Source organism: Salvia miltiorrhiza, chromosome 8 (genome assembly GCF_028751815.1).
Source record: "Salvia miltiorrhiza cultivar Shanhuang (shh) chromosome 8, IMPLAD_Smil_shh, whole genome shotgun sequence".
Taxonomy (NCBI): domain Eukaryota; kingdom Viridiplantae; phylum Streptophyta; class Magnoliopsida; order Lamiales; family Lamiaceae; genus Salvia; species Salvia miltiorrhiza.
In genome coordinates, this window is record NC_080394.1 from 57,654,106 (window position 1) to 57,680,529 (window position 26,424).

General features: G+C 37.5%; 2 protein-coding genes across 5 annotated transcripts; one reads left to right on the plus strand and one right to left on the minus strand.

The window, feature by feature from the left end:
• Positions 1 to 7,027: 7,027 nt before the first annotated feature.
• LOC130999501 (MDIS1-interacting receptor like kinase 2-like) lies at positions 7,028 to 16,618 on the minus strand. Of its 4 annotated transcripts, XM_057925038.1 has the most exons (3): positions 16,319 to 16,607; positions 14,308 to 16,230; positions 13,734 to 14,225 (listed from the first exon to the last, which is right to left on the minus strand). In XM_057925038.1, the coding sequence occupies exons 2-3, from the start codon at positions 16,166 to 16,168 to the stop codon at positions 13,843 to 13,845; spliced, it is 2,244 nt and encodes a 747-aa protein (XP_057781021.1). In that variant the 5' UTR covers positions 16,169 to 16,230; positions 16,319 to 16,607; the 3' UTR covers positions 13,734 to 13,842. The 4 variants fall into 4 exon arrangements, with proteins under 4 accessions (XP_057781019.1, XP_057781020.1, XP_057781021.1 ...); XM_057925036.1 differs by lacking the exon at positions 13,734 to 14,225 and adding an exon at positions 7,028 to 7,696 and having other exon boundaries at positions 14,308 to 16,618; XM_057925037.1 differs by lacking the exons at positions 13,734 to 14,225; positions 14,308 to 16,230; positions 16,319 to 16,607 and adding exons at positions 7,028 to 7,696; positions 7,777 to 10,112.
• A 5,921-nt stretch (positions 16,619 to 22,539) lies between these two features.
• Positions 22,540 to 25,310, plus strand: LOC130998820 (pentatricopeptide repeat-containing protein At3g07290, mitochondrial-like). Its single transcript, XM_057924225.1, has 2 exons — positions 22,540 to 23,388; positions 23,465 to 25,310. Exons 1-2 carry the CDS (start codon positions 22,540 to 22,542, stop codon positions 25,202 to 25,204), a joined length of 2,589 nt encoding a protein of 862 aa, XP_057780208.1. The 3' UTR covers positions 25,205 to 25,310.
• Positions 25,311 to 26,424: the final 1,114 nt, after the last annotated feature.

A 26,424-nucleotide genomic window follows, 5' to 3' on the forward strand; every position in this document is an offset into this window, starting at 1 on the left:
CCTCCTAGCCCCCCCTGCTACGCGACAGCGACAATTATCACACACACACCATCTTACCGGCTGATAATCTCTGTACTCATCCCAGAGAACCCGTAGTTTGGTGAAGTAAGAACCGACGTCGTCAGATCCCTGTCTCAGAGTGAACAGTTGCTGCTTGAGCTGACAAATTCTCGCCAGATTTCCTTGCGAGAAGCGATCCTTCAAATCGCTCCAGATCTGAGCTGGATCATCGATGTATATGATGCTAGAGCTAATATCAGGCACAACGGAATTGCGAAGCCATGACACCACCATGCTGTTGCAGCGCATCCATTGCGTAAACAACAAATCGGGTTGGTGAGGACGAGGAATGGATCCATCGACAAAAGCTAGCTTGTTTTTGGCGATGAGAGCAGTGATCATTAATTGAACGATTCCAGTTGGTGTAATTTGAGCCATTCAACAGTTGAGCGACGAGTTGAATGCCTGGGTTGTCACTGCTCGGAAGATTGTAAGGACTAGACGGATCTTCATAAGGAGGAGAATGTTTGGAAGAAGCAGGTGTAGTAGGTGCCATCGGATGAAGGAAGAAACAGCGGAAGACTAAAAAATAGCTCTGGATACCATATTAGAGTAGCAGATTTGCAGAGAAAGAAAAAGAGCTTTTGAGAGAAAGTAAAACTTCATTGATTGAGAAACTGAAAAAACAAATTAAGTTGCTACAATCACATATTTAAGAACAAAAGATGCTTATTCTAACTAACTCCTAGCTAAGAACAAAAGGTAGAATCACGTGTGCATGGGTGCACGCACACCATGCACATTATTACATATATCCAATACCAGAGATCGCAGCGGCGACGTCGAGTTCTGACTTTGAAAAGTTAGGGCTCGGTTCGATTTGTTAGATTGGGGGTAAATCAAGAGGGAGAAGGAGAACCTAGGCGATGAGGCGTCTAAGGTTGAGAGAGAGCAACGGGCGAGGAGCGACGCCCGCGGCCTTGCCGGAGCAGCTCGCGGTGGAGAGAGAGAGAGAGAGAGTCGCTTGTGAGAATGTTGAGAGAGAGAACCGACGATTTAGCATTTATTTACTTTGGGCCTCTTTTATTAATTCAATTGGGCTTTAGTTATTTAATTTAAGTTGGGCCTAATTTATTTTTTTCTACAATTGGGCCTTCGATTTTTAATTCTTTTGGAGCTTGATTTTATTTTTAGGGTGATTCTATTGGTAGCCAATGAATTACTTTGGGCCAATGATTTTATTTTTAATTCTTTCCACTAATTATTTTGGGCCAGATTCATTTAATTACTTTGGGCCGATTATTTTAGTAAAATTTGGACCCTTAATTGCCTTCTGTTAGACCATTGAGCTGTTAAATAGAATTGGACTGCCCTTGCTTTATTGTGGTTCGACCCAAATATTTTATTTCTTGATCGAGGATCCAAATTCATTACTTAAGTCAATGAATTATTTCAATTGGACCTTTCAATTTTTATTCAAGTCCACTTCTATTTAATTAATTATTAGGCTGTATTATGTTGATCCTTTAATTATTTGAAATTATAATTTTATTTCGTTCCTATTTATTTAAAGCCGAATTAATTCTTGTGAGATTACTACATCGATTTAGTTATCTTCTCCTAATCGATTAAATAGAGCGAGACCTATTTACATTTGTAAAGTAGATTAGAATAAGCGGATTATTATAGTTAATTACTTGACCTCGTGAGACGAAACCTAGTTGGTATTTATTTGATCAGATAGCGGGGATTAATAGTAGAATTTCCCTAGACATTATCTCGGAGTAACAAATCATGCATAAGAGCATCATGCATCATTAATTTTGCATTCTCATTTTTGAGGATTTTATTCGAGCAAATATCTTATATATGTACATATATTTTCGTAATAAAGGTCAAGGGCGAGATTGATAAACTATTGAGGAGCTTTTGTATCACAGAAAATCACTATCAGGTGGGTTTATTTTCATATATATCAAATGAGTTTCATGTTACATTTGAGCAAGTTATTTCATTACAAAATCTTTGAACTGAAAATTATTTTCAATTCTTGTCTTGCCATAAATGTTTCAAATTTTGGTATGATATCTATTCGATGTGGCTTTGCCAGTTATGTTATGTAATCGAATTCGGGTCCTGAGCAGTTGATAGCTATCCTGCCAGGGGTAGTGTACACCAGTGACCGTGAGTCATCGAGCGAGTTGGCCGGTCTAGTGACCGTGAGAGGTGGCCACCTCTCCGGCACGTAGTTCCAGATATGATAGATTACAAGAGAACTTAGACTGATCAGTCGAACTTTAAGAATCACAAATGAATTTAGTAAGTTTGGGCTTTTTTAACAAAAAACCCCTTGTTGTACTGTTATGATGGCATGACAATTCAAATTTTTCGGAGCATGATATGTTTTATATTAGGCATATGTGCCCACAGAGTACTTTTGTACTCAGACCTGCATATATTTCTAAATGTGCAGGTTGAGCACTGGCTGTTGGTGATGAAGTGACGAGTAGGATCTTCTTTATCTTGATATTATATGTATTGTTTAACTCTTGGGTACATGTCTTCATACATGTAGTCAGAATTGTTATTCCGCTGCGTACTCAGAAGTATTATGTTAGTTTGACTAAGTCGGAGTTATCTGATCATACTAGTTTGTTTGAGTCAAAATGACTAAACCTCTAGTTCTAGTCAACCCTGTTTGGTCAAAACTGTTTTCAATAAAACAGGCGTCTTTGTTTGCATGTAAAGTTTCGTTTTGATCTCTATCTGAGATCCCTCTGATTGAGGAGTTTGAAAAATAGCCCATAGGTGTATTCCCCCCCCCCCATACACCTATTCGAGACCCTCAGGACCTAACAATAATTCTTCACTATTTATTTACCCCTTTCTATTCCCGCTTCTTATCTTTTCCCCCCTTAGTCACGGTTTCCCTGGCTTAATTATCCTTAATTAGGACCGGTCGTGACATGGACCTAATAAGAGATAATCATATGAAGCTCTAAAGACCACATATGACATTTGAACGTCAAAATTTTAAAAATCATATTCTTTGGAGTTTGAAATACCACATATGAATTTTGAGCATCATCTTGTATGGAACTTGAAGATTATAACTTACTTGTGAGTATCATTTTGTCTAGAATTTGTGAAACTATAATTAAGTTATGAGAATAATCTCGTCTCAAACTTTAAACAACATCGTCAAATTTGAAATCATATTCAATCATATGTGTGTGTGTGTATATAAATATATATATAGGGTAGGGATCCATAGAGAATTATATTTTTCGAGAGAATGAAAAATAACGAATAAGCCTATAAATTTTACGAATAGATCAACATAAATAATGAACAGATGTATTCAGTAAATATGGTAAAAATAATGAAAATCTCGCCCCTATCAGGATTCGAACCATGGCAAAAAATCTTATTCATACGATATATTGATTTATTCATCGAAATTATAGACTTATTCGTGATAAACATGCATTTTTACCTCTTGGTGTGTCATTTTTGATTCTTAGTTGTGAGGATTTTGTGTGTTTGATGGTCTATTTGAGCTTATATTCGTTTATGGTCAAGAACTTGTTACTTGCTTGTGTTTGAACGAATTTTCAGAAATAATGAAGCATAATTTGGAAGAATTGACTGAAATACAAGTTGTAGTTCGTCTCAAGAGGAGTTCGTGAGCGCAAACGGATCATAAATCGGAGTTCGGACGAGAGAGAACGAGCCAAAACAAAATCGCTGCGCAAAGCTGTCAGGAGTTCTGTTTCGTCACGCGGGCCGGCCATGCGGCCGCGCGACGTGGCCGCGCGAGTCGCCGTTTTTCCGCCCAAAATTCGTTTTTTTAGTGATTTTGGGTATTTTTGAGAGCTACAAGACCTAGGGCATATAAATACTCCCCAAGAACTTAGTCTCTGAAAGCTTTTATCACTTTGTATCATATTTTACTTTTCCTGAGAGCTGAGAGAGACGGAGAACAGAGCAAGAACAAGATTGAAGATTCTCGATTTCAATACGGTTTTTCTTGTTGGATGTTTATTTATTTGATTGAGAATTATATTCTAGTTCATATGTCTATGTGTGGCTAGAATCCCTTTTTCCCAGGGTTTAGGGAGTAGACATGATTTGAATTTCTGACTGTTTGATTCAATTGATTGAGATTGTTTTTCCTTTTTATGTTCTTGTTACAATTGTTTGCTTTATTGATTGGCCACCAATTTAACATAATCATATGTTTTAATTTGAGATCGGGAGATGATAATTATTACCTGAACTAAGAACATAGAACACATATATTTAATTCTAAAGGGAATTGATATTTGTGAGGGCATTAATCCTATGAGCTTTTAGGAGTTGCATGTTAGAAGTGCGATCCGGGAACGGTAGCCTTGTATGTAATCAACGGTTTGTATGCCACGGGAGTGGGTATAGACTAGTTTTGAGATTGCCTTAGGAATCGTCTTATTAATTGAATTGAACATGTTAGTTAGGAGAATCTGTTGAAACCTTTGCCTTGGGAAATCTTGTCTCATCTGTTTCTCTATTTCACAGCTTGATTTATTTTGTTTCCTGTTATTTATTTATTTAGTTTTAAAAACCAAAACTCTTAATTTCGTTTGTCCAGATAGAGTAGAATAATTTAGGATAGGAATTGGTAAATTCAGTCTCTGTGGAATACGACCTTGCTTGCTACTGTACACAATTGCACCCGTACACTTGCGGCGTGTTAAAAGAAATTAGCGAACAATTCGAACGCATTCTCTATTCTCAAAATATTTAGCATTCTCCATGGATCTTCTCCCTATATATATATATATATATATATATATATATATATATATATATATAGTTAATTGTTTAAGTAAATACATCTATATATAAACTTATTATATATATACATATTTATATGTGAGTATGATGTGACAAATTTAAACTAATATTATACAATAAAATAAAATACAAATATAAATCTTTTTTAGATATGAAAATTGATTAAAAATTTAGAAAAAAATAAGAATGAATGAAAATTGAAGAAAATTAAAATAGAGTGATTATACGGCGCCATGTAGGATATGATTTATTTTGCTATTATATATATATATAGATAGATTGGGCATAGGCATGTATTTTATTTATTTATAACATTTAGTTGAAGAATATATTTTCTAAAAAATGAATTGACATTTGAATTGATTGCTTTTTGTGGATTAATTTATTGGTATACTTTATTTAAGTTTTAGTCACACTTGGAACAATCTCAATTAAGTGGGTATAAGGATTCTCATTCTGGATGCCATCATTTTATTAAGTTAAAATTTTCAAGTGAAAAAAGGTGGATTGTGAGGCATGATGAGTTCTTGTTGGTCATTGAGTTTATATATAAAAGAAAAGTTGGTATAAGGTTGGGAGGGATTTCAGGCATTTGAAATCAGACGAATGGACCCTCGAAGTGCTAATGTGTTTTAATTTGGTTGAGTTCCGATAATCAAATGGATATGTTGGATTTATCTAATAGTTTTATAGAAGTATTTAATAGTACAGACTTTATCTAATAGTTTTATACGATTATTTAATAGTATATAATTTATCTATAAATTTATATGATTATTTAATAGTTTTTAAATGTAAAAATTGATTAGAAATGTATAAATAAATAAAAATGAATGAGAATTAAGGAAAATTAGAATGAAGTGATTATACGATGTCACGTAGGATATAATTTATTTTGCTACAATGTAAAAATTGATTAGAAATATACAAATAAATCAGAATGAATGAGAATTGAGGAAAATTAGAATGGAGTGATTATACGATGCCACGTAGGATAAGATTTATTTTACTATAATATATGTAGGATTACACGTACAACGTACGTTCTCTTCTAAGGCATCTTAAGGCACAACTTGTGGATTGCCTATTTTACCCCTATTATATATTTTATTTTAAAATTATTTTACATATTATATATTTATACGAATATATTAATTCATTAGATATTACACTATATCTATGTGGTAATATATTTCTATAGCTATTGATAAGGCTTATAAATAAATATATTCATCCAATAAATTATCTAATAAAAGAAATTAATTAATAGATTTTTTTAAATAATAAATAATTAAATAAAATAACATTAATTATACGTACCACGTACGTTGCTCAACGTACGTGAAAAAAGCACAAGCCCAAAACAATTTCTAGAGGATGTGATCTGATTTCCAGCAAGATAAAGTTGCAATTCTCAAGTGGCTCAAAACCAGGTCCTCAAATCCAGAACCTAAAAAGTGAACAAGGACAATGGAGAAAAGTTGAAGACAAAGGCAAGATGCCTGCCACTAGCATTACAAGAAAAACATCCAACTCAAAGATAGATACTCATAGTAATGATCAATATCACCTTCAGCACCATCCAGTGTGAACAAGTTTTCAATATTTTGATCCAGTTCAGTTGAGGACAGCCAGACTTTCAATTCAGGGGGGTCCAAAAAAAATTTTAAAAGAAAATTAATAATTAAATTAAAAAATAAAAATTAAATTAAATTAAAAATAAATGAATCAATAACACGATTATAATATTATTTAAATTACAAAAAACACATTTTAACAGATTTTCAAGCTCATATTCATTTTACGATGTATTTTGCAATAAAATTACTAAATATTGAATATTATATAGAGTGCAAATACATGATACAATCTCTTTCTAATTTGGAGAAATTTTTAATTGAAATGGTACGAAACGATGTCGTTTAGGCCTCACAAAAATGTCATCGTCTTTACTAATCCATGTAAGCTCCAATTCGACGCTCTAGCGATCGAAAAAAATTGGGGGACGAAATTGCAAAACTTGAAAAAATAATGATTTAATTCGCCAAACTAAAAAGACATTAAAATTATAAATTTAAAATAGTCCGTGATTTTATTTTCCAAAATCCCATGAAACTTTGTAAGGCAAAGTAACTTTCAATATAAAATTCAAAAAATAAATCTCTAGAATCCAATCCAAACATGATATGTATAAATTAATTATATGTTTACTTATTCTAAATGTCTTAACTCGAAAGCTTACATATCAATTACATTATTAAATAGCTCAACAAGATAATGATGTTGATAAAATTATATATTTTTTATTTTTGATATAAAATTACGAAAATATCCTAGTATTTTTGAAAATCCCAGGGGGGCCCAGTGACCCCCCTGCCCCACCCCTAGCTCCGCCAGTGTCCTTAACAAACCTAGTAGTATGTATCACAAGTACTTCAACATCTATCTTTAAGCTTATTAGTTAAAAAAAAGCAGTTGTGAGCTCAATCTGAATGCATCAGCTGCAACACTGATAAGGAGCGAAAGGGCATCGACAAGCGTGGTGGGTTCGCAGCGAGTTCCTGAGACACCTCCTTCATAGACGGCCGCGATTTCGGATCACAACTTACGCATTTGAGAGCTATTTTCACCACTCCAACGATCTCCCTGGACACTCTTACATCTTCATCTGGAGATGCTAGTCTCTTGTCCAGGAGTTGTTGCACCATCAAGTTTCGAGCAAACGGTGCGGATGATCCCTTCGTCATGGTCACGGAGGATACGAAATCCCCTGGGTGGTCCCCACACACGATTTCCAGTGCCAGAACTCCGAAGCTGTACACATCGCATTTCTCTGTAACCACCATGGTAAAGGCTAGTTCTGCAAGCAGCAAACATATATCATGAAAATTGATTGGGGGAAAATGTGTATTAATTCATCCAAGTTATGTTTATGGATACCTGGGGCGATATAGCCGCAAGTTCCGACTAGTAGAGTCTGATTGGATGAGTCTGGATCCAACAATCTAGCTGTTCCGAAATCAGATAAACAACCTTCAAACTGTGAATTCAAGAGGATGTTGCTGCTCGAAATGTCTCTATGCAGAATTGGCGGCGTGCAATCGTGATGCATGTAAGATAGTGCATTTGCAATTCCCTTCACCACATTCACCCTCTTCTTCCAATCTAACTCCACGGCTTCGCTCTCGTCCTTCAACACACTATACAGGCTTCCTCTTTCCATGTAGTCGTAGATGAGGAACATGCTCCGCTTGTGCAGGCAATAACCGAAAAGCTTGACAATATGGCGATGGCGTATCTCAGAGAGCACCCTTGCCTCATTCCTGAAACACATGTCGTAACTAGGATTCTCTCCTTCGAATCTGTGAAGCTTTTTGACAGCAACGACTCTTCCACTTGGCAGTTGAGCTCTGTAGACGCTCCCGTAAGCTCCAGTTCCGATGCAGTACCCGAAATCGAAGTCTGCTGTTGCTTGGATGATGTGTTGATGGGCGATGTTTCCATCGAAGTTCCATATCTTGAATATGTCTCCATGTCTCTGGTCATCATGAGGTGTGGCTGCTTTCCTTCTTAAGTAAAAGGTTAGAATAAAACCTGATGAAAACAAAAACACACATCCAAATACTGTCACATTACCAATGACAGCATAACTTATCCGCATTCGAGGATGTTTCGTTTCCTCCATCTCAATCCTGGATCCATTTGGAAGAAGTAACTCTGAATTTCCGAAGAACGATTCCTCTGGAAATTTAATCCAGATGACTAGCGGAATTCGACCTTCTAAACGATTGTAGGACAGATCGATTCCATCAAATTGCCAAAGAGATTCTGGAACTATACCACAAAGATGGTTATGAGACAGATTGATATTCAAGAACTGTGCATTAGCAGCATCTCCAAATTCAAAAGGTATCCTTCCTTCGATTGTATTCCAACTGAGGCCTATTGTTTTAATTGAAGGAAGCATTTGTATTCCTGCCTCAAAAACACCTACCAACATATTGCCGTCCAATTTCAACAATTCCAATCTTGTTAATTGGCTCATAGTTGAGGGCAGAGAGCCACTGATGCTGTTGTGGCTCAAATCAAGAACAATCAATTGCTGGAGGTAACCTATTCCCGACGGAATGCCATCGAAAATTCTGTTTTGAGAAACGTCAAGCAGCTGTAAGTTAATGAGATTTGAAAGTGAGAGAGGCAGATCACCGTTGAGTCTATTGTGTGACAAATCGAGATGAGTTAGTTTGGATAAGCTTCCTATCTCAGGCGGAATGGCACCGACAATTCTATTATGAGAAAGGTCGAGCAGCTGTAAGTTAGTGAGATTTGCAAGTGAGAGAGGCAGATCACTGTAGAGTCCATTGTGTGAGAAATCGAGATGAGTTAGTTTGGATAAGCTTCCTATATCATGCGGAATGGCACCGAAAATTCCGTTATAAGAAAGGTCAAGCACATGTAAGTTAGTGAGATTTGCAAGTGAGAGAGGCAGATCAGTGCCGAGTCCATTGTATGACAAATTGAGATGAGTTAGTTTGGATAAGCTTCCTATCTCAGGCGGAATGGCACCGAAAATTCTGTTATAAGAAAGGTCAAGCACATGTAAGTTAGTAAGATTTGCATGTGAGAGAGGCAGACTACTGTAAAGATCATTGAGTGACAAATCTAGATGAGTTAGTTTGGATAGGCTTCCTATCTCATGCGGAATGGCACCGATAATTCTGTTATGAGAAAGGTCAAGCACATGTAAGCTAGTGAGATTTGAAAGTGAGAGAGGCAGATCACCGTAGAGTCTATTGTCTGACATATCGAGATGAGTTAGATTGGAGAGGTAACCTATCTGTGGTGGGATGGTTCCGTTAAGGCAACATGAGGTGAGATGAATTCTAGTGAGATGTGGAAAAGCAAACACATCAAAATGGTTTAAACTAAGAAGAGTAGTATAAGAGCAAACTTGGAGGCTCATCGCCGCAACATGAGCAGCATCATCACAAGTAATGCCAGTCCAATTGCAGTGATGAGTTGTGGAGTTGTGAGGCCACCCAAATTTCATCAATGCCTGCATCTCTCTGCTCATGCTTGCTTCTGCTGCTTTCATCAACACTATGGCCATGATCAAAATGCGACTACTTATCCCAAAACCCATCATTTTTATTATTTGTGAGGATATGATTCCTTCTTCTTTCATACTCCATATTCTTATACTTAGGTGGAGTATATTAATAATTGAATTGACTTGGACTTAGAAGTCTACTCATGTCCATTACATTAAATTCATTTTCCAACCCAAACTACAAGCTATTCCACAACTTTGATTTTCTAGCCACTCTAATACACGTTTTTCCATTTCGAAAAGCTCATTATTGAATATTGACCGACGTATATGCGGGCACATGGGATCTTTTGTCCCACTATTTTGTGTATATCACCGTGTATCACTCTTAATTTATCTATTTTATAATTATTTTATATATAAAAAAATTATTATATTATGAACTCTAATTAATATTGATCAAAATTGAAATTTTAAAAAATTATATACCCTAACTTTGAATTAATGAACCTAAATAATTAATTATTAATTCAAATAAATATAAAAATAATTATAAACCCTAATTGGATGTGTGACTCCTTGTTAATTATTTTTTTACAATATTAAAACATAATAATTTAAAATTGAAGAAAATATAATTAAAAATTATAACAAATTAAGAGTGGTACACAGAAAATAGTGGGACAGAGGATTTCCATTCACATGCAGGGGCGTAGCCGGGGGCTAGAGCCTCCCAAATTTTGAAAAAAAAAATTATATATATATATAAAAGGTTGGTTTCTACAAGAAAAGAGAGCTTATACAAGAAGACAACAATTTTATTGAACGTTTGGGGTTTGAAACTTAGATACGTTCAACACAATTACCGATATGTTCATCAAAAATCTGGATACAAAATTTAATCATAATTGTTGACGCTGGGATTGCTTCTCTATTCTCTGAAAACATTTGTTGCGCTGTTGTCCGCTGGTTCGAACCTTCTCCCTTGAATCAATGCCGCTAAATAATAATAATAATAATAAAACGAAATTAGAAGAAACCCTTGGCTGCGCTGCTGTCCGCAGCCTCTGCTCCCGCCGCTAGCACCACCACCGCCGGCCGCTCCTCCCGCCTCTCAAAAAAAAAAAAAAATTAGTCTGTTATAATTTAATATCAAAATTATTGAAAATTATGCAAATACGTACTCTTTAGATGATTTTTTTTGGATAAGCAAAATAAAGTTGAAACAAAAGACTGAAGACTCGAGATACACATGTAATTTTTTTTTTTTTTTGAGAGGATGTAAAAATAATTTTTTAATGTCACATACATTTACGGTAAAGGAGATTTTATTTGACGCCTATTTTCTCTTATCCTTCTTCTTCGCCACCCACACACAGCACACACTGCTCCTCGCAAGAAAACACACTACACACACTTCACTGCTCATGCATGTTTCTTCGCGCTTTCAGAGCTCAGCCCCTCTCGCATAAACCCCATTTCGCTCGCGTCGCTTTGCTTTGCGCAGCTGCAGCGGCTCGCCCATTTTCAGCTAACGACGCCGTTTCCGACGTCTCAGCCCTGATCAAGAAGCCCATTTGGGAGAAGAGCGCTCGCTTAGAAGCCCCAGCTTCTCACTTGAGCCCGCACTCGGCTTCCAGAGTCATAGCAGCCCACAGCGGAGATATCCCACTCTGCCTCACTTTTCTCACGTGACAGCCACCAACATTGGCCTAGTGAAGAGCCTCGGAGCGGACGAGGTCCTCGACTACAAGACCCCGGAGCCGGAGGGAGCCGCTCTCACGAGCCCTTCCTCGGGCAAGAAGTACGACGCGGTGGTTCACTGCGCACCGCCCATCCCTTGGTCCGTCTTCGAGCCGAACCTGAGCTCGAACGGGAAGGTGATCGACGTCAGCTCAATGCTCACTTTTGCTGTGAAGAAACTCACATTCTCTAAGAAGCAGCTGGTGCCAATAGTACTCCTCATCCCCAAGGGCGAGAGCCTGCAGTATCTTGTTGATTTAGTGAGACAAGGGAAGCTCCAGACGGTCATCGACTCGAGAACCCCTCTGAGCAAGGCCGGAGATGCTTGGACGAAGAGCATCGACGGCCACGCCACCGGGAAAATCGTCATCGAGCCGTAGAAGAAACTCGGGTAAGTTATATATATTGTCATGTTATTAATATGAAAGGTTGAGAATGTGTTCTTGTTTCATATAGTATGATACTATACAGTACTTCCTCCGTCCATGAAAGAACATCCTAGGAGGGAGTGGCATGGGTTTTAAGAAAAAACATTGTTGAGCGTATTGAGAGTGGATAAAAGGTAGTTGAGTGTATTAAAAGTGGTAAAAATGTGTTATAATTAATATTGAGAGTTGTGAAAAGTGAAAAGTAAGAGTAATTATAAGTGGTGGGGTATAGTCCAAAAATAGGTAAGAAGTTTTTTTGTGGACATCCCAAAAAGGAAAAATATGAAGTTTTTTCGTGGACAGAGGGAGTATTGTTGATATTTGTACATTCATTGCCCTGAAACTATTTAAGTAGCCGGTATCTTATATTTCTATTTAAGGTCAATTGTGCAATTTAATATAGGGTTAATAGTGTTTTGTGTCCCGAACTTTCAGCGTTTTCCACAAAATGTCCCGAACTTTAAGTTTTTTCCATAAAATGTCCTGCTATACAATATTCTGTAACAAAAAAATGAATTATCTCGCCGATATAAAAATTTTGGGGACCGTCATTGTTGGAAAATCATATTAGTAACCACCATTAATTGTTGAAAAACGTTGAAAGTTCGATATTTTTTATCATCTTTTCGTCCTCGAATTTTATATAGCGGGACATTTTGTGGAAAAAAAAGCTCAGGGTTTATTAGGAGAAAATAAAAATTTGGGACGTTTTATGGAAAACGCTGAAAGTTCGAGACATAAAACACTATTAACCCTTTAATATATTATAAGTACATTTTAACTTATTCTGAGCCACAGAGAGAAACTGGAAATTAGTTTTGTCATGAAATACAATCTTAACAAATCTATACTAATAGAAAACGAGTCTAAGGTATCCTAAGGCACAACTTGTGGATTGCCTATTTTACCACTATTACATATTTTATTTTAAGGTTATTTTACATATTATATATTTATAAGAATATATTAATTCATTAGATATTACACTTAATCCATGTGATATATATCTATAGCTATTGATAAGGGTTATAGATAAATATATTCATTCAATAAATAATCTAATAAAAGTAATGAATTAATAGATTTTCTAAAATAATAGATTATCAAATAAAATAACATTAATTACACGTACAACGTACGTTCACCTAAGGCATTTTAAGGCACAACATGTGGGTTGCCTATTTTACCCCTATTATATATTTTATTTTAAAATTATTTTACATATTATATATTTATACGAATATATTAATTCATTAGATATTACACTAAATCTATGTGATATATTTCTATAGCTATTGATAAGGCTTATAAATAAATATATCCATCCAATAAATTATCTAATAAAAGTAATGAATTAATAGATTTTTTTTAAATAATAAATAATCAAATAAAATAACATTAATTACGCGGACCACGTACGTTCTTTCTGCTAGTACGTGAAAAAAGCGCAAGCCCAAACAATTTCTAGAGGATGTGATCTGATTTCCAGCAAGATAAAGTTGCAATTCTCAAGTGGCTCAAAACCAGGTCCTTTGAAGTCATTCAAAACTCAAATCCAGAACCTAAAAAGTAAACAAGGACAATGGAGAAAAGTTGAAGACAAAGGCAAGAAGCCTTCCACGAGCATTACAAGAAAAACATCCAACTCAAAGATAGACTTATGTACCCGTTCAGTGTTAACAAGTTTTCAATATTTTGATCCAGTTCAGTTGAGGTCACCCTTAACATAAGTACTTCAACATCTATCTTTAAGCTAATTATTAGTTAAAAAAAGCAGCTGTGAGCTCAATCTGAATGCATCAGCTGCAGCACTGATATGGAGCGAAAGGGCATCGACAAGCGTGGCGGGTTCGCAGCGAGTTCCTGAGACACCTCCTTCATAGACGGCCGCGATTTCGGATCACAACTTACGCATTTGAGAGCTATTTTCACCACTCCAACAATTTCCCTGGACACTCTTACATCTTCATCTGGAGATGCTAGTCTCTTGTCCAGGAGTTGTTGCACCATCAAGTTTCGAGCAAACGGTGCGGATGAGGATGATCCCTTCATCGTGGTCACGGAGTATACGAAATCCCCTGGGTGGTCCCCACACACGATTTCCAGTGCCAAAACTCCGAAGCTGTACACATCGCATTTCTCTGTAACCACCATGGTAAAGGCTAGTTCTGCAAGCAGCAAACATATCTATTATGAAAATTGATGGGGGGAAAATGTGTATTAATTCATCCAAGCTGTGTTTATGGATACCTGGTGCGATATAGCCGCGAGTTCCGACTAGTAGAGTCTGATTGGATGAGTCTGGATCCAACAATCTAGCTGTTCCAAAATCAGATAAACAACCTTCAAACTCCGAATCCAACAGTATGTTGCTGCTCGAAATGTCTCTATGCAGAATTGGCGGCGTGCAATCGTGATGCATGTAAGATAGTGCATTTGCAATGCCCTTCACCACATTCACCCTCTTCTTCCAATCTAACTCCACGGCTTCGCTCTCGTCCTTCAACACACTAAACAGGCTTCCTCTTTCCATGTAGTCGTAGATGAGGAACATGCTCCGCTTGTGCAGGCAATAACCGAAAAGCCTGACAATATGGCGATGGCGTATCTCAGAGAGCACCCTTGCCTCATTCCTGAAACACATGTCGTAACTAGGATTCTCTCCTTCGAATCTGTGAAGCTTTTTAACAGCAACGACTCTTCCAGTTGGCAGTTGAGCTCTGTAGACGCTCCCGTAAGCTCCAGTTCCAATGCAGTACCCGAAATCGAAGTCTGCTGTTGCTTGGATGATGTCTTGATGGGCGATGTTTCCATCGAAGTTCCATATCTTGAATATGTCTCCATGTCTCTGGTCATCATGAGGTGTGGCTGCAGAGGCTGCTTTCCTTCTTAAGTAAAAGGTTAGAATCAAACCTGATGAAAACAAAAACACACATCCAAATACTGTCACGACAGCAATAACAGCATTTCGAGGATATTTGGCTTCATTTGGAGGATGCAACTCTGAATTTCCGAAGAACGATTCCTCTGGAAATTTACGCCAGATGTCTAGTGGAATTCGACCTTCTAAACGATTGTAGGACAGATCGATTCGATCCAAATGCGAAAGAGATTCGGGAACTCTACCACAAAGATGGTTATGAGACAGATCGATATTCAAGAACTGTGCATTAGCAGCATCTCCAAACTCAAAAGGTATCCTTCCTTCGATTGTATTCCAACTGAGGCCTATTGCTTTAATTGAAGGAAGCATTTGTAGTCCTGCCTCAAAAACACCTACCAACTTATTGAAGTCCAATTTCAAGAATTCCAATCTTGTTAATTGGATCATAGTTGAGGGCAGAGAGCCACTGATGCTGTTGTAGCTCAAATCAAGAACAATCAATTGCTGGAGGTAACCTATTCCCGACGGAATGGCACTGGAAATGTTGTTTTCAGAAATGTCAAGCAACTGTAAGTTAGTGAGATTTGAAAGTGAGAGAGGCAGATCACCGTAGAGTCTATTGACTGACAAATCGAGATGAGTTAGTTTGGATAAGCTTCCTATCTCAGGCGGAATGACACCATAAATGCCATTTATGTCATAACTCCGACGACTATGAGAAATGTCAAGTATCTGCAATTCAGTGAGATTTGCAAGTGACACAGGCAATTCACCATTTAGAGGATTGTGACACAAATTGAGATGAGTTAGTTTGGATAAGCTTCCTATATCATGCGGAATGGCACCGAAAATTCCGTTATAAGAAAGGTCAAGCACATGTAAGTTAGTGAGATTTGCAAGTGAGAGAGGCAGATCAGTGCCGAGTCCATTGTATGACAAATTGAGATGAGTTAGTTTGGATAAGCTTCCTATCTCAGGCGGAATGGCACCGATAATTCTGTTATGAGAAAGGTCAAGCACATGTAAGCTAGTGAGATTTGAAAGTGAGAGAGGCAGATCACCGTAGAGTCTATTGTCTGACATATCGAGATGAGTTAGTTTGGATAGGCTTCCTATCTCATGCGGAATGGCACCGATAATTCTGTTATGAGAAAGGTCAAGCACATGTAAGCTAGTGAGATTTGAAAGTGAGAGAGGCAGATCACCGTAGAGTCTATTGTCTGACATATCGAGATGAGTTAGATTGGAGAGGTAACCTATCTGTGGTGGGATGGTTCCGTTAAGGCAACCTGAGGTGAGATGAATTCTAGTGAGATGTGGAAAAGCAAACACATCAAAATGGTTTAAACTAAGAAGAGTAGTAGGATAAGGGCAAACTTGGAGGCTCATCGCCGCAACATGAGCAGCATCATCACAAGTAATGCCAGTCCAATTGCAGTGATGAGTTGTGGAGTTGTGAGGCCACCCAAAATTCATCAATGCCTGCATCTCTCTGCTCATGCTTGCTTCTGCTGCTTTCATCAACACTATGGCCATGATCAAAATGCGACTACTTATCCCAAAACCCATCATTTTTATTATTTGTGAGGATATGATTCCTTCTTCTTTCATACTCCATATTCTTATACTTAGGTGGAGTTTATTAATAATTGAATAGACTTGAACTTAGAAGTCTACTCGGGTAGTGACTAGTTATTACAGCACCATCACATAAAATTCATTTTCCAACCCAAACTACAAGTTATTCCACAACTTGATTTTCTAGACACTCTAATACACGTTTTCCCATTTCGAAAAGCCCATTATTGAATATTGACCGACGTATGTGCTGGCAGACAGAGACGGATCTAGAGGCCGGGCAGCCTCGACAGTCGCCCGATCAATTTTTTTTTATTACCTATATATATGTATATATTTTGATGAAATCTCGGCGGTCGCCCGGTCTATTTTCTTTACTAAAAATTCATTAAAACTTTCGATGAAATCTCGCCCGGTCCTAATTAAATTCTTAGATCCGTCCCTACTGGCAGATGGGATCTTTTGTCCCACTATTTTGTGTGTACCACCGTGTATCACTCTTAATTTATTTATTTTAGAATTGTTTTTTATAAAAATAAAAAATATTACTCCCTCCGTCCCTGAAATAAGTTCCTCTTTGTCCATTTTGGGACGTCCCCCAAATAAGTTCCTCTTTCTTTCTTTCTATTTTTGGACAACTACCCCACCACTAATAATATTTTATTTATTCTTACTTTTCACTTTTTCACCACTCTCAATACTAATTATAATACTTTTTCACCTTTTCATCACTCCCAATACTAATTATAACATATTTTTTTCCACTATCAATACAATTTACCATTTTCCTTAAAACTCGTGTCGTCCCCAAAGAGGAACTTATTTTGGGGACGGAGGGAGTATTATATTATGAACTATAATTATAATATTTATCAAAATTGAAATTTTAAAAAATTATATACCCAAACTTTGAATTAATGAACCCAAATAATTAATTGTTAATTCAAATAATTATAAACCCTAATTGGATGTGTGAATTCTTGGTAATTATCTTTTTATAATATTAAAGTATAATAAATTAAAATTGAAGAAAATATAATTAAAAATTATAATAAATTAAGAGTGGTACACACAAAATAGTGGGACAAAGAATTTCCATTCATATGCAGGAGCCTAGCCGGGGGCTAGAGCCCCCCAAATTATATATATATATATATATATATATATATATATATATATATATATATATATATATATATATATAGGGTTAGCTTATATTGAGATTTTAAATATTTTGAGATTTTGAGATAAATGAACATATCAATAAATTCTTTGAACATAACCAATATAACTGATGAACATATGAATCTATTTAATTTATTTAAAAAACACGCCACTTGTAGGGATTGAACCCCAGACCAACGCGCGTTCATAAAAATTAATTGACAAGTTCATCAAAATGTACTTATATGTTCATTTATCTCAAAATCTCAAAATATATATAAATCTCAATTGAACCAATTCCTATATATATATATATATATATATATATATATATAGGGGAAGGCTAAAATAAGAACGATTCTTAAAATATAAATTAGGAACCATTTTCAGCCCTTAGATCATCAAGATCTACGATTGATTCATCACCGTGTTAGATAAATTCATGGTCCTAAGTTCGAATCCCAAAGGTAGCAAAAAATTATTTTTTGCAATTCATGCCTTTATACAGTTTATTCATGCCGTGTTATACATGAATTTTCATGCATTTTTGTTGGTTCGTAATTCTTAAAATAACGGTGGTTTATTGAATAACCGCCCATATATATATATATATATATATATATATATATATATATATATATAGATATATAGATATATATAGGGTGCAGTTATTCAACAAACCACCCTTAGCATATATATTAAGAACCTTTAATGACGGTAGATTTGAGTGGATTATACGGCTGTGATTTAATTTAAGATTCATTGTATAATTCTATTGATTATGCCAACTAATTCACACTCAAATGGACGAAGGGGTAAAATCGATATTGACTGTTGACTTTCCATATCACCATCATAACTCTTCCGATTTTGGTGTCTGGATACCTACCAAATTAAAGATTCGATTTTGATTGATTAACCCAACTTTAATGCGTGAATTGTATCTTGATATTTAGAAAAAAAATCGATTAAATCTACAATACAGTTGGGAACTGGATAATCATTGCTATTGTTTAAATGCATTCACCTAAATCTTCTTTTATTCCCATATGAACTGATACATATTACTTAAACTTTCAGAGGAAGGAACGTGCATCAGACACTCGAATCCACTGTTTTCGACTAGTTAGGTGTACGAATATATTGTAATTACGCATGAATATTTTGGCTTAGCACATTATACAGATGTGTCATATTGCGAGTATAAGTATGGCGCGAATATTTTAATGCGTACGCATGAATAATCTGCATAACAACGTGAATATTAATACATATTAATTGTAACAACGTGAATATTCATGCGATGAATTTTTCATCACGGCATGTGTAAGATTTGAAGTTAAACTTTGAGAAGGTGTGTGAATATATTGTAATCGTCTATAACACATTGAGAAGGTGTGTGAATATATTGTAATTACGCATGAATATTTTGACTTAGCACATTATACAGATGTGTCATATTGCGAGTATAAGTATGGCGCGAATATTTTAATGCGTACGCATGAATAATCTGCATAACAACGTGAATATTAATACATATTAATTGTAACAACGTGAATATTCATGCGATGAATTTTTCATCACGGCATGTGTAAGATTTGAAGTTAAACTTTTTATTCATCGTGTACAAGTTCTTGAAATCATTGCTTGTGCAACCAACATCCTCATAGTTACCAATGCCAGCCCAGGCAGCGCCAATCCCATGTTCTGCATTCCCTCAAGCAAATCCCCAAATCCTTGACGAAGTGATTCACGTAAAATCCTGCCTCCAAATCCCTCTTCAATATTCTGCCGCCGTACAAATCCAACGATTTCGAGCCGGCCGCGCCGGTCGAAATTGCGCTCAAATAGCTATCTAAATCCAGACCGGCCTTATGCGCGTAGATCAATCCCTCGCACAGTCCCACCATTGTTGAGGCGATGGTCACCTGGTTCGCTAATTTGCAGAATTGCCCCTTCCCCGCGCCGCCCATGTAGTACACTCTGCCCAAGCAATTCAACACAGGGGTTAGGCGGTTTACTAGGGCTTCGTCGCCGCCGGCGAAGATCGAGAGAGCCGCGAGGCGGGCGACGATATAAAGATTATCAAATCTTCAACTAAAAATGTGATACACGATCCCCTTAATTTAGGCCATGATAATTACTTAAAACTTGAAATTACCATTGTATCCTATTAGTGAAAAAATCGTCAGTTATATGAATCAAATGAGTGGAGATCTGGCCGTTGATTTGCAAAGATCCATTGGTTTAGATTGGTTCTTAATTTATATCCTAACTCTAGTTCTTATTTTAGCCTAACCCTATATATATATATATATATATATATATATATATATATATATATATATATATATATATATAAGATTGGTTTTTACAAGAAAGAAGACAATAATGTTTTGAACGTTTGGTGTTCGAAATCTGGATACGTTCAACATAATTACCGATATATTCATCAAAAATCTGGATGCAAAATTTAATCTTAATTATTTACGCCGAGATTGCTTCTCTATTCTTTGAAAACATTTGCTTCTCCATTAAACCGTCTCCCTTAAATCAGTACCGCTGAATAAAAAAAAATGAAATTAGAAGAAACCCTTGGCTGCGCTGTTGTTCGCTGCCTCTGCTCCCACCGCTAGCACCACCATCGCCGGCCGCTGCTCCCCCGTCTAAAAAGAAAAACCGAAATTAGTATGTGATAATTTAATATCAAAATTATTGAAAATTATGCAAATAGATAATTGTAATCTTTCTAATAAATGACGCCCTCGCAAAGGGATTCTTTTGTTCATATCTCCTTTTTCCACTCTCTAGTTGCTTGTATTAGTATTTTGCTATTCACTTCTGATCCTCACATTTTATGCTGCGAAATAAAGACTCCTTACGTTGAAATTTGAATACTTAAATTCACATTAATGTTATAAGCTTCATCGACAGTTCATTTTTTAATCTATCGCTTATGCTTCGAGCTATTACACATATTGTTTTATAGAAATAATAGGGCCGAATAGCCCTATTCAACATACAACATCAAATTTTGTCCACTATTTGAAAAAACATAAATTTTGGCCATTTTTTATATATCATGACTATTCTACCCTTCTTTCTCTTTCCTCTCTCTTTCTCATCTCCTTCTCTTTCTCTCCAGCAGCTCCTCTCTCTCTCATCTCTCTCTCTCTCTCTCCAGCGGCTGCGCGGCAGCGGCGCCGAGCTTGGAGAATTCGTCAGAGCTCTCGCGGCGGTGGTGGAGGAGATCCTCCCTCTCTCTCTCTCCAGCGGCTGCCGCTCTCTCCTCTCTCTTTCTCATCTCCCTCTCTCTCTCTCTCCAGCGCGCCGCCTGGACAAAATTCGTCGGAGGATGAGGCGGCGACGGCAGATCTGGTCTGATGAGACGACGGCGGTGGATCTGATCTGATCGTTGTGCCGCCTCCTCCATCGGCAGATCTGATCTCCGCCTCCTTCGATTTCAGCCATGGCAGATCTGATCTGATCTGATCTGTGTGCTGCACGTATGGCACCATAAGTGCACACTTCCCCCTAGGGTTTAGATATTCCATTTAGGGTTTAGATTATCCATTTGGGGTTTAGATGTTCCATTTAGGATTTAGATTATCCATTTAGGGTTTAGATGTTTCATTTATGGTTTAAATGATGTTATTGTTGTTGTTTCTGTATTTGTGCTGCACGTATGGCACTTATGGCACTATTAGTGCCATAAGTGCCCAAATGACCATTTTACGTAGTTTTATTTTGAATTTCTGTTGGCACTTATGGCACTAATAGTGCCATAAGTGCCAAAATGACTATTTTACTTGGTTTTATTTTGGATTTTCGTTGGCACTTATGGCACTAATAGTAACATAAGTGCCAACGAAAATCCAAAATAAAATCAAAGTAAAATCTTGGCACTTATGGCACTAATAGTGCCATAAGTGCCTAACCCGACCTGGCACGCGACCCGCGTGCCTGATTCTACCCGGTCCGCCTCATTAAGGGTAAAAACGTCCAAATCAATAAAAATGGCCAAAATTTGTGTTTTTTCAATGTGTGGCCATAAATTGTGTTTTATGCTTCATTTTGGCTACTTCAAAATTTTACTCTTGTTTTATGTATAGAGATAGGTAATTATAACAGCTAAACCGGTCGAAAATTGGGGGAGTAAATGCAGTGTAGGTCGGTAACTCAAAAATAAAATATACTATGAAGGGAAGAGGTTTTAATAAAAACCTCTGTTAAAATGAGAACTAGGAACCTAATCTTGACCTTTTAAATATTAGATCTAATAGTTAGGATTTAGTCAACAAAAGAAACTGTACATCTATTATATTATATTTTACTGTGCACTTAAAAAATATGCAATTTATGCAATTGAAACTAACAATGCAAAATACTCAAACAAATCGAAATTGTGCGTCTATGCAATCGAAATTGTGCATCTGTAGTTTAATCTCAGTCATCTATTTTATTTAAATCAATGGCTTTAAATTAGTTCCTAGTTTTCATCTTAAGAGGGGTTTCTATGTTAACTCTACCCTACTATCCAGTGTACGTGGGGAGGTTGGGATTAGATTAAATTAGTGGTAACTTATTGAAAATTATGCAAATACATACTCTTTAGATGATTCTTTTGGATAAGCAAAATAAATTTGAAACAAATGACTCAATACTCCATGTATTTTTTAATTTTTTTTTTATTTGAGAGGATGTAAAAATATTTTTTTAATGTCACATAAATTTACGGTAGAGGAAATTTCATTCGACGCCTATTTTCTCTTTTCTCTTCTTCTTCTTCGCCACCCACACACAGCACACACTGCTCCTCGCAAGAAAACACACTACACACACTTCACTGCTCATGCATGTTGCTTCGCGCTTTCAGAGCTCAACCCCTCTCGCATAAACCCCATTTCCGCGCCCTTCAGTCGCTCGCGCCGCTTTGCGCAGCTGCAGCGGCTCGCCCATTTTCATCTAACGACGCCGTTTCCGACGTCTCAGCCCTGATCAAGAAGCCCAATTGGGAGAAGAGCGCTCGCTTAGAAACCCTAGCTTCTCACTTGAGCCCGCACTCGGTTTCCAGAGTCATAGCCGCCCACAGCGGAGATATCCCACTCTGCCTCACTTTCCTCAAATGGGTATGCCAAAAATCGACGTATTGCTACGATTTAGACAGCAGAATTCAACTTCTGAAAACGATGGCGTCGGATAATTTGTGGGGGGTTTCGCATAAGGTGCTGATTTTTTTGATTAAAGAGTGCTGCACTTCTCAAGATGATCTGTTAAAGCTAATTCACGCTATTGAGGAAATGCGGGAAAATCTAGGGTTTCGGATTAATTATCCTTGTTATAGTGTGCTCTTGATGCGTTTGGCTAAATTAGACTTAGGTTTGATCGCGTTTTCGGTGTTCAATAGAATGTTGGAAGATGGTTTTGTTGCGGGCGAAATTGATTATATGGCGCTTGTGAATGCTCTGTGTAAGAATGGGTTTGTGCTTGCTGCTGAAATGTTTGTTTCCACGGTTGTGAAGCTCGGATTCGCGTTGGATGTTCGCCTCTGCACGTCTCTAGTCTTGGGCAATTGCAGAGCTCGTGAAGTTGATGAAGCCTTCAAGGTGTTTGCTGTAATGTCGGGAGAGGGGGGTTGTGGCGTTAACAGTGTGACGTATACGATCCTTGTCCACGGTCTGTGTGAAGAGGGGAGGTTAGACGAGGCGTGTAGATTGAAAGAGGAGATGGGTGAGAAGGGGTATAGAGCAAGCACACGCACCTACACCGTGTTGATCAAAGCTAACGTGTGATAGAGGGTTGATGGATCGAGCATTTGGTTTGCTCGATGAGATGATGAGGGAAGGGTGCAAGCCTAATGTTTACACGTATACTGTGCTCGTTGATACGTTGTGTAGAGAGGGGAGGGTTCAGGAGGCGAATGGGATGTTTAGGAAGATGCTGGGAGATGGATTGAGCCCTAGCGTTGTGACTTACAATGCACTGATAAATTCCTATTGTAAAGAAGGGCGCGTGGTTCTTGCTTTCGAGTTGCTCGGGCTCATGGAGAGGAGGCGGTGCAAGCCTAATATACGGACGTATAACGAGCTGATGGAAGGGTTGTGCAACATTGGTAGGTCTCACAAAGCAGTGGAGCTGTTGAGAAAGGCTATAAACAATGGCCTCTTTCCATCTAAAGTAACCTTCAATATTCTGATTTCCGGGTTCTGTAGGTTAGGTCAGCTAGGTATGGCTCTCGAGATTCTGCATTCTATGAGCTCGATTGGGGTTGAACCTGATCAGTTCTCTTACACTGCATTCATCGACAGCCTCTGCAAGATGGGGAGACCCGAGCAAGCGTGTGTTTTCTTGGGGCTCATTGTAAAGAAAGACGTTCCTGTTGATGAAGTGACCTTAACTGCTCTTATCCACGGCTACTGCAAGACGGGGAGCAGTAGATACGCGATCATGCTCTTGGAACGAATGGTTGGGGATCGGTGTTTAGCTAGCCCACATGCTTTCAATGTATTTCTTGATGTTCTTGACAGAGAAGGTAAGCTAGTTGAAGGAGATGCTATGTTGGGGAAGATGTTGAAGCACGGTTCAGTTCCATCCGTCGTCACTTACACATTGTTGGTTGATGGGCTCTGTCGAGCAGGTGACACGGCCGCTTGCTTGGTGATGTTGGAACGTATGAAGGAGGCCGGCTGCCCCCCAAACGTCTACACGTACACGACAGCCATCAACGGCCTTTGCCAGCGTGGGGAGTTTGAGGGCGCGGAGAATCTTGTGGTTGAAATGTCTAGGGCTGGAGTATCGCCAAATGCAGTTACATATGGTTTGCTTGTCAAGTCATACGTTGCAGCTAGGCGTTTGGACCGTGCTTTTGAGCTCGTTCGGACAATGTTCGAGGAGGGCTGTCGACCAAGCAACCAGACCTACACCGCGTTGCTTGCTGGGATTCTCGCGCTTGAAGCTGCAGATTGTGATGGAGCAGGGGAGTTTGGTGGTGATGAACATAAACCCTCTCACTTGCTGTTTATGGAAATCGGGATCAGCCACGCGTGGCTGCTTCTACGCAGAATCACAGACTGCGGTGGCGACCCTTCTGATGCATCCGGCTTTCTGATCACGGGCCTGACCGGAGCCGGGAGGATATCAGAAGCCGGTGTGCTTATACAGCAAATGGTGAGCTCGGGCCTCGCTCTCGACAGCGATGCCTGTGCTAGCATGATCACGCAGTTGTGCAGGCGCGATGAGCACGTCCGTGCTCTTGCGTGGATCAGGAGGCTCGTTGCCTACGGTCACGACCCGTCTCTCGGAGCAGTAAGCTCCGTGATCGTCGGGCTTCGGAAGGAGGGGAGGATTCAAGAAGCTGAATCTCTGATATCTGAGGTTGTGAGGAATGCTGGTGTTGAGGATCAAGCAGTGATCTTACCATATATTGGTTTTTTGGTGAAGGGAGAGGAAGAGTCTTGTCATTTTCATGAGATTTTGGACTTGATTGAACAAATGGGGTCCAAGGAGAGACCAATTCTTTAGTAGTTTGATTTCAACTAATGCAGAGTAGGAAATGGTTCAAGATTAGTTAATATTGAAGCTATATTTTAGTCATTTGACTTATAAAAATATGATTTTTTTTTTTTTTGTCATTTTGGATCGTGTCACAAAAATACGAACATTTTTATTTTTGCACGCTATCTCACCACAATCCATTTACCTTTTATCTCTATTTTTCATTAAGTGGGGCACCCTTTTTCACTCACAATATACTTTTATCTAATACTCCCTCCGTCCCACTCAAGACGCAACATTGCTTTTGGGCACAAGATTTAAGGAGTCATATATTAAGGAGTGATAAAGTAGGAGAGAAGAAGTAATAAAGTGATAAAGTAGGAGAGAGAATGTAATAAGAAAATATTTAATTAGTGATAAAGTAAGAAAGAGAAAATAAAAAAGTGATAAAGTAGGAGAGAGAATGTAATAAGAAAATATTTAATTAGTGTTAGTTTTTGCCAAATAAAGAATGTAGCATCTTGATTGGGACGGCCCAAAAAGGAAAATGTTGCATCTTGGGTGGGACGGAGGGAGTATTATTTCTTAAAATTTGTGTCACTTACAAACGTTCATATTTTTTTGAGACGATGTTTTTTTGAGACGGATGAAGCATATTGCAAGTTCAATCTATAACTGAAAATATACACCTTCCCAAAAGGAAGTGTTTTAGCCAAATCAATGCCTTAGCAAAATGCATTGATCTTGAGTTTGAATTTAGCAAGCACATATTCTAATCAGTTGTCGTTTATAGAATTATAGTTGTGTTTGAACACATTTTTACATTCTTAATCAACACTTAATTATTGTGCTTAAGTTAATACCAATTTTATTGAATAAAAAAAATTCTAAAATTAATGTAATGAATTATCTAAAAAAATGTGATTGGTGAGAAGCGTATTTATGATATTTTTGACTTCGTGCTCTCATAGCATAATAATTAATTAAAGGGTATAATAAAAGCAAGGGCAATATCGTCATTATCTAGGTAGAGCGAGCTAGGACCAATCAGCAAAATTTGTAGAGCGAGCTAGGACCAATCAGCAAAATTCCAATTCCCCTATTTCCCTACAGATTAACTCACGTTTTTTATAAGTTGATAAATGTTTTTTTTTTGTTACTCCATTCGTCCACTAATTCATGACCTAATTCATGACCTAAGGAGCAAAACACGGATTTTAAGAAAAAATGTATTTTTATTAGTTGAG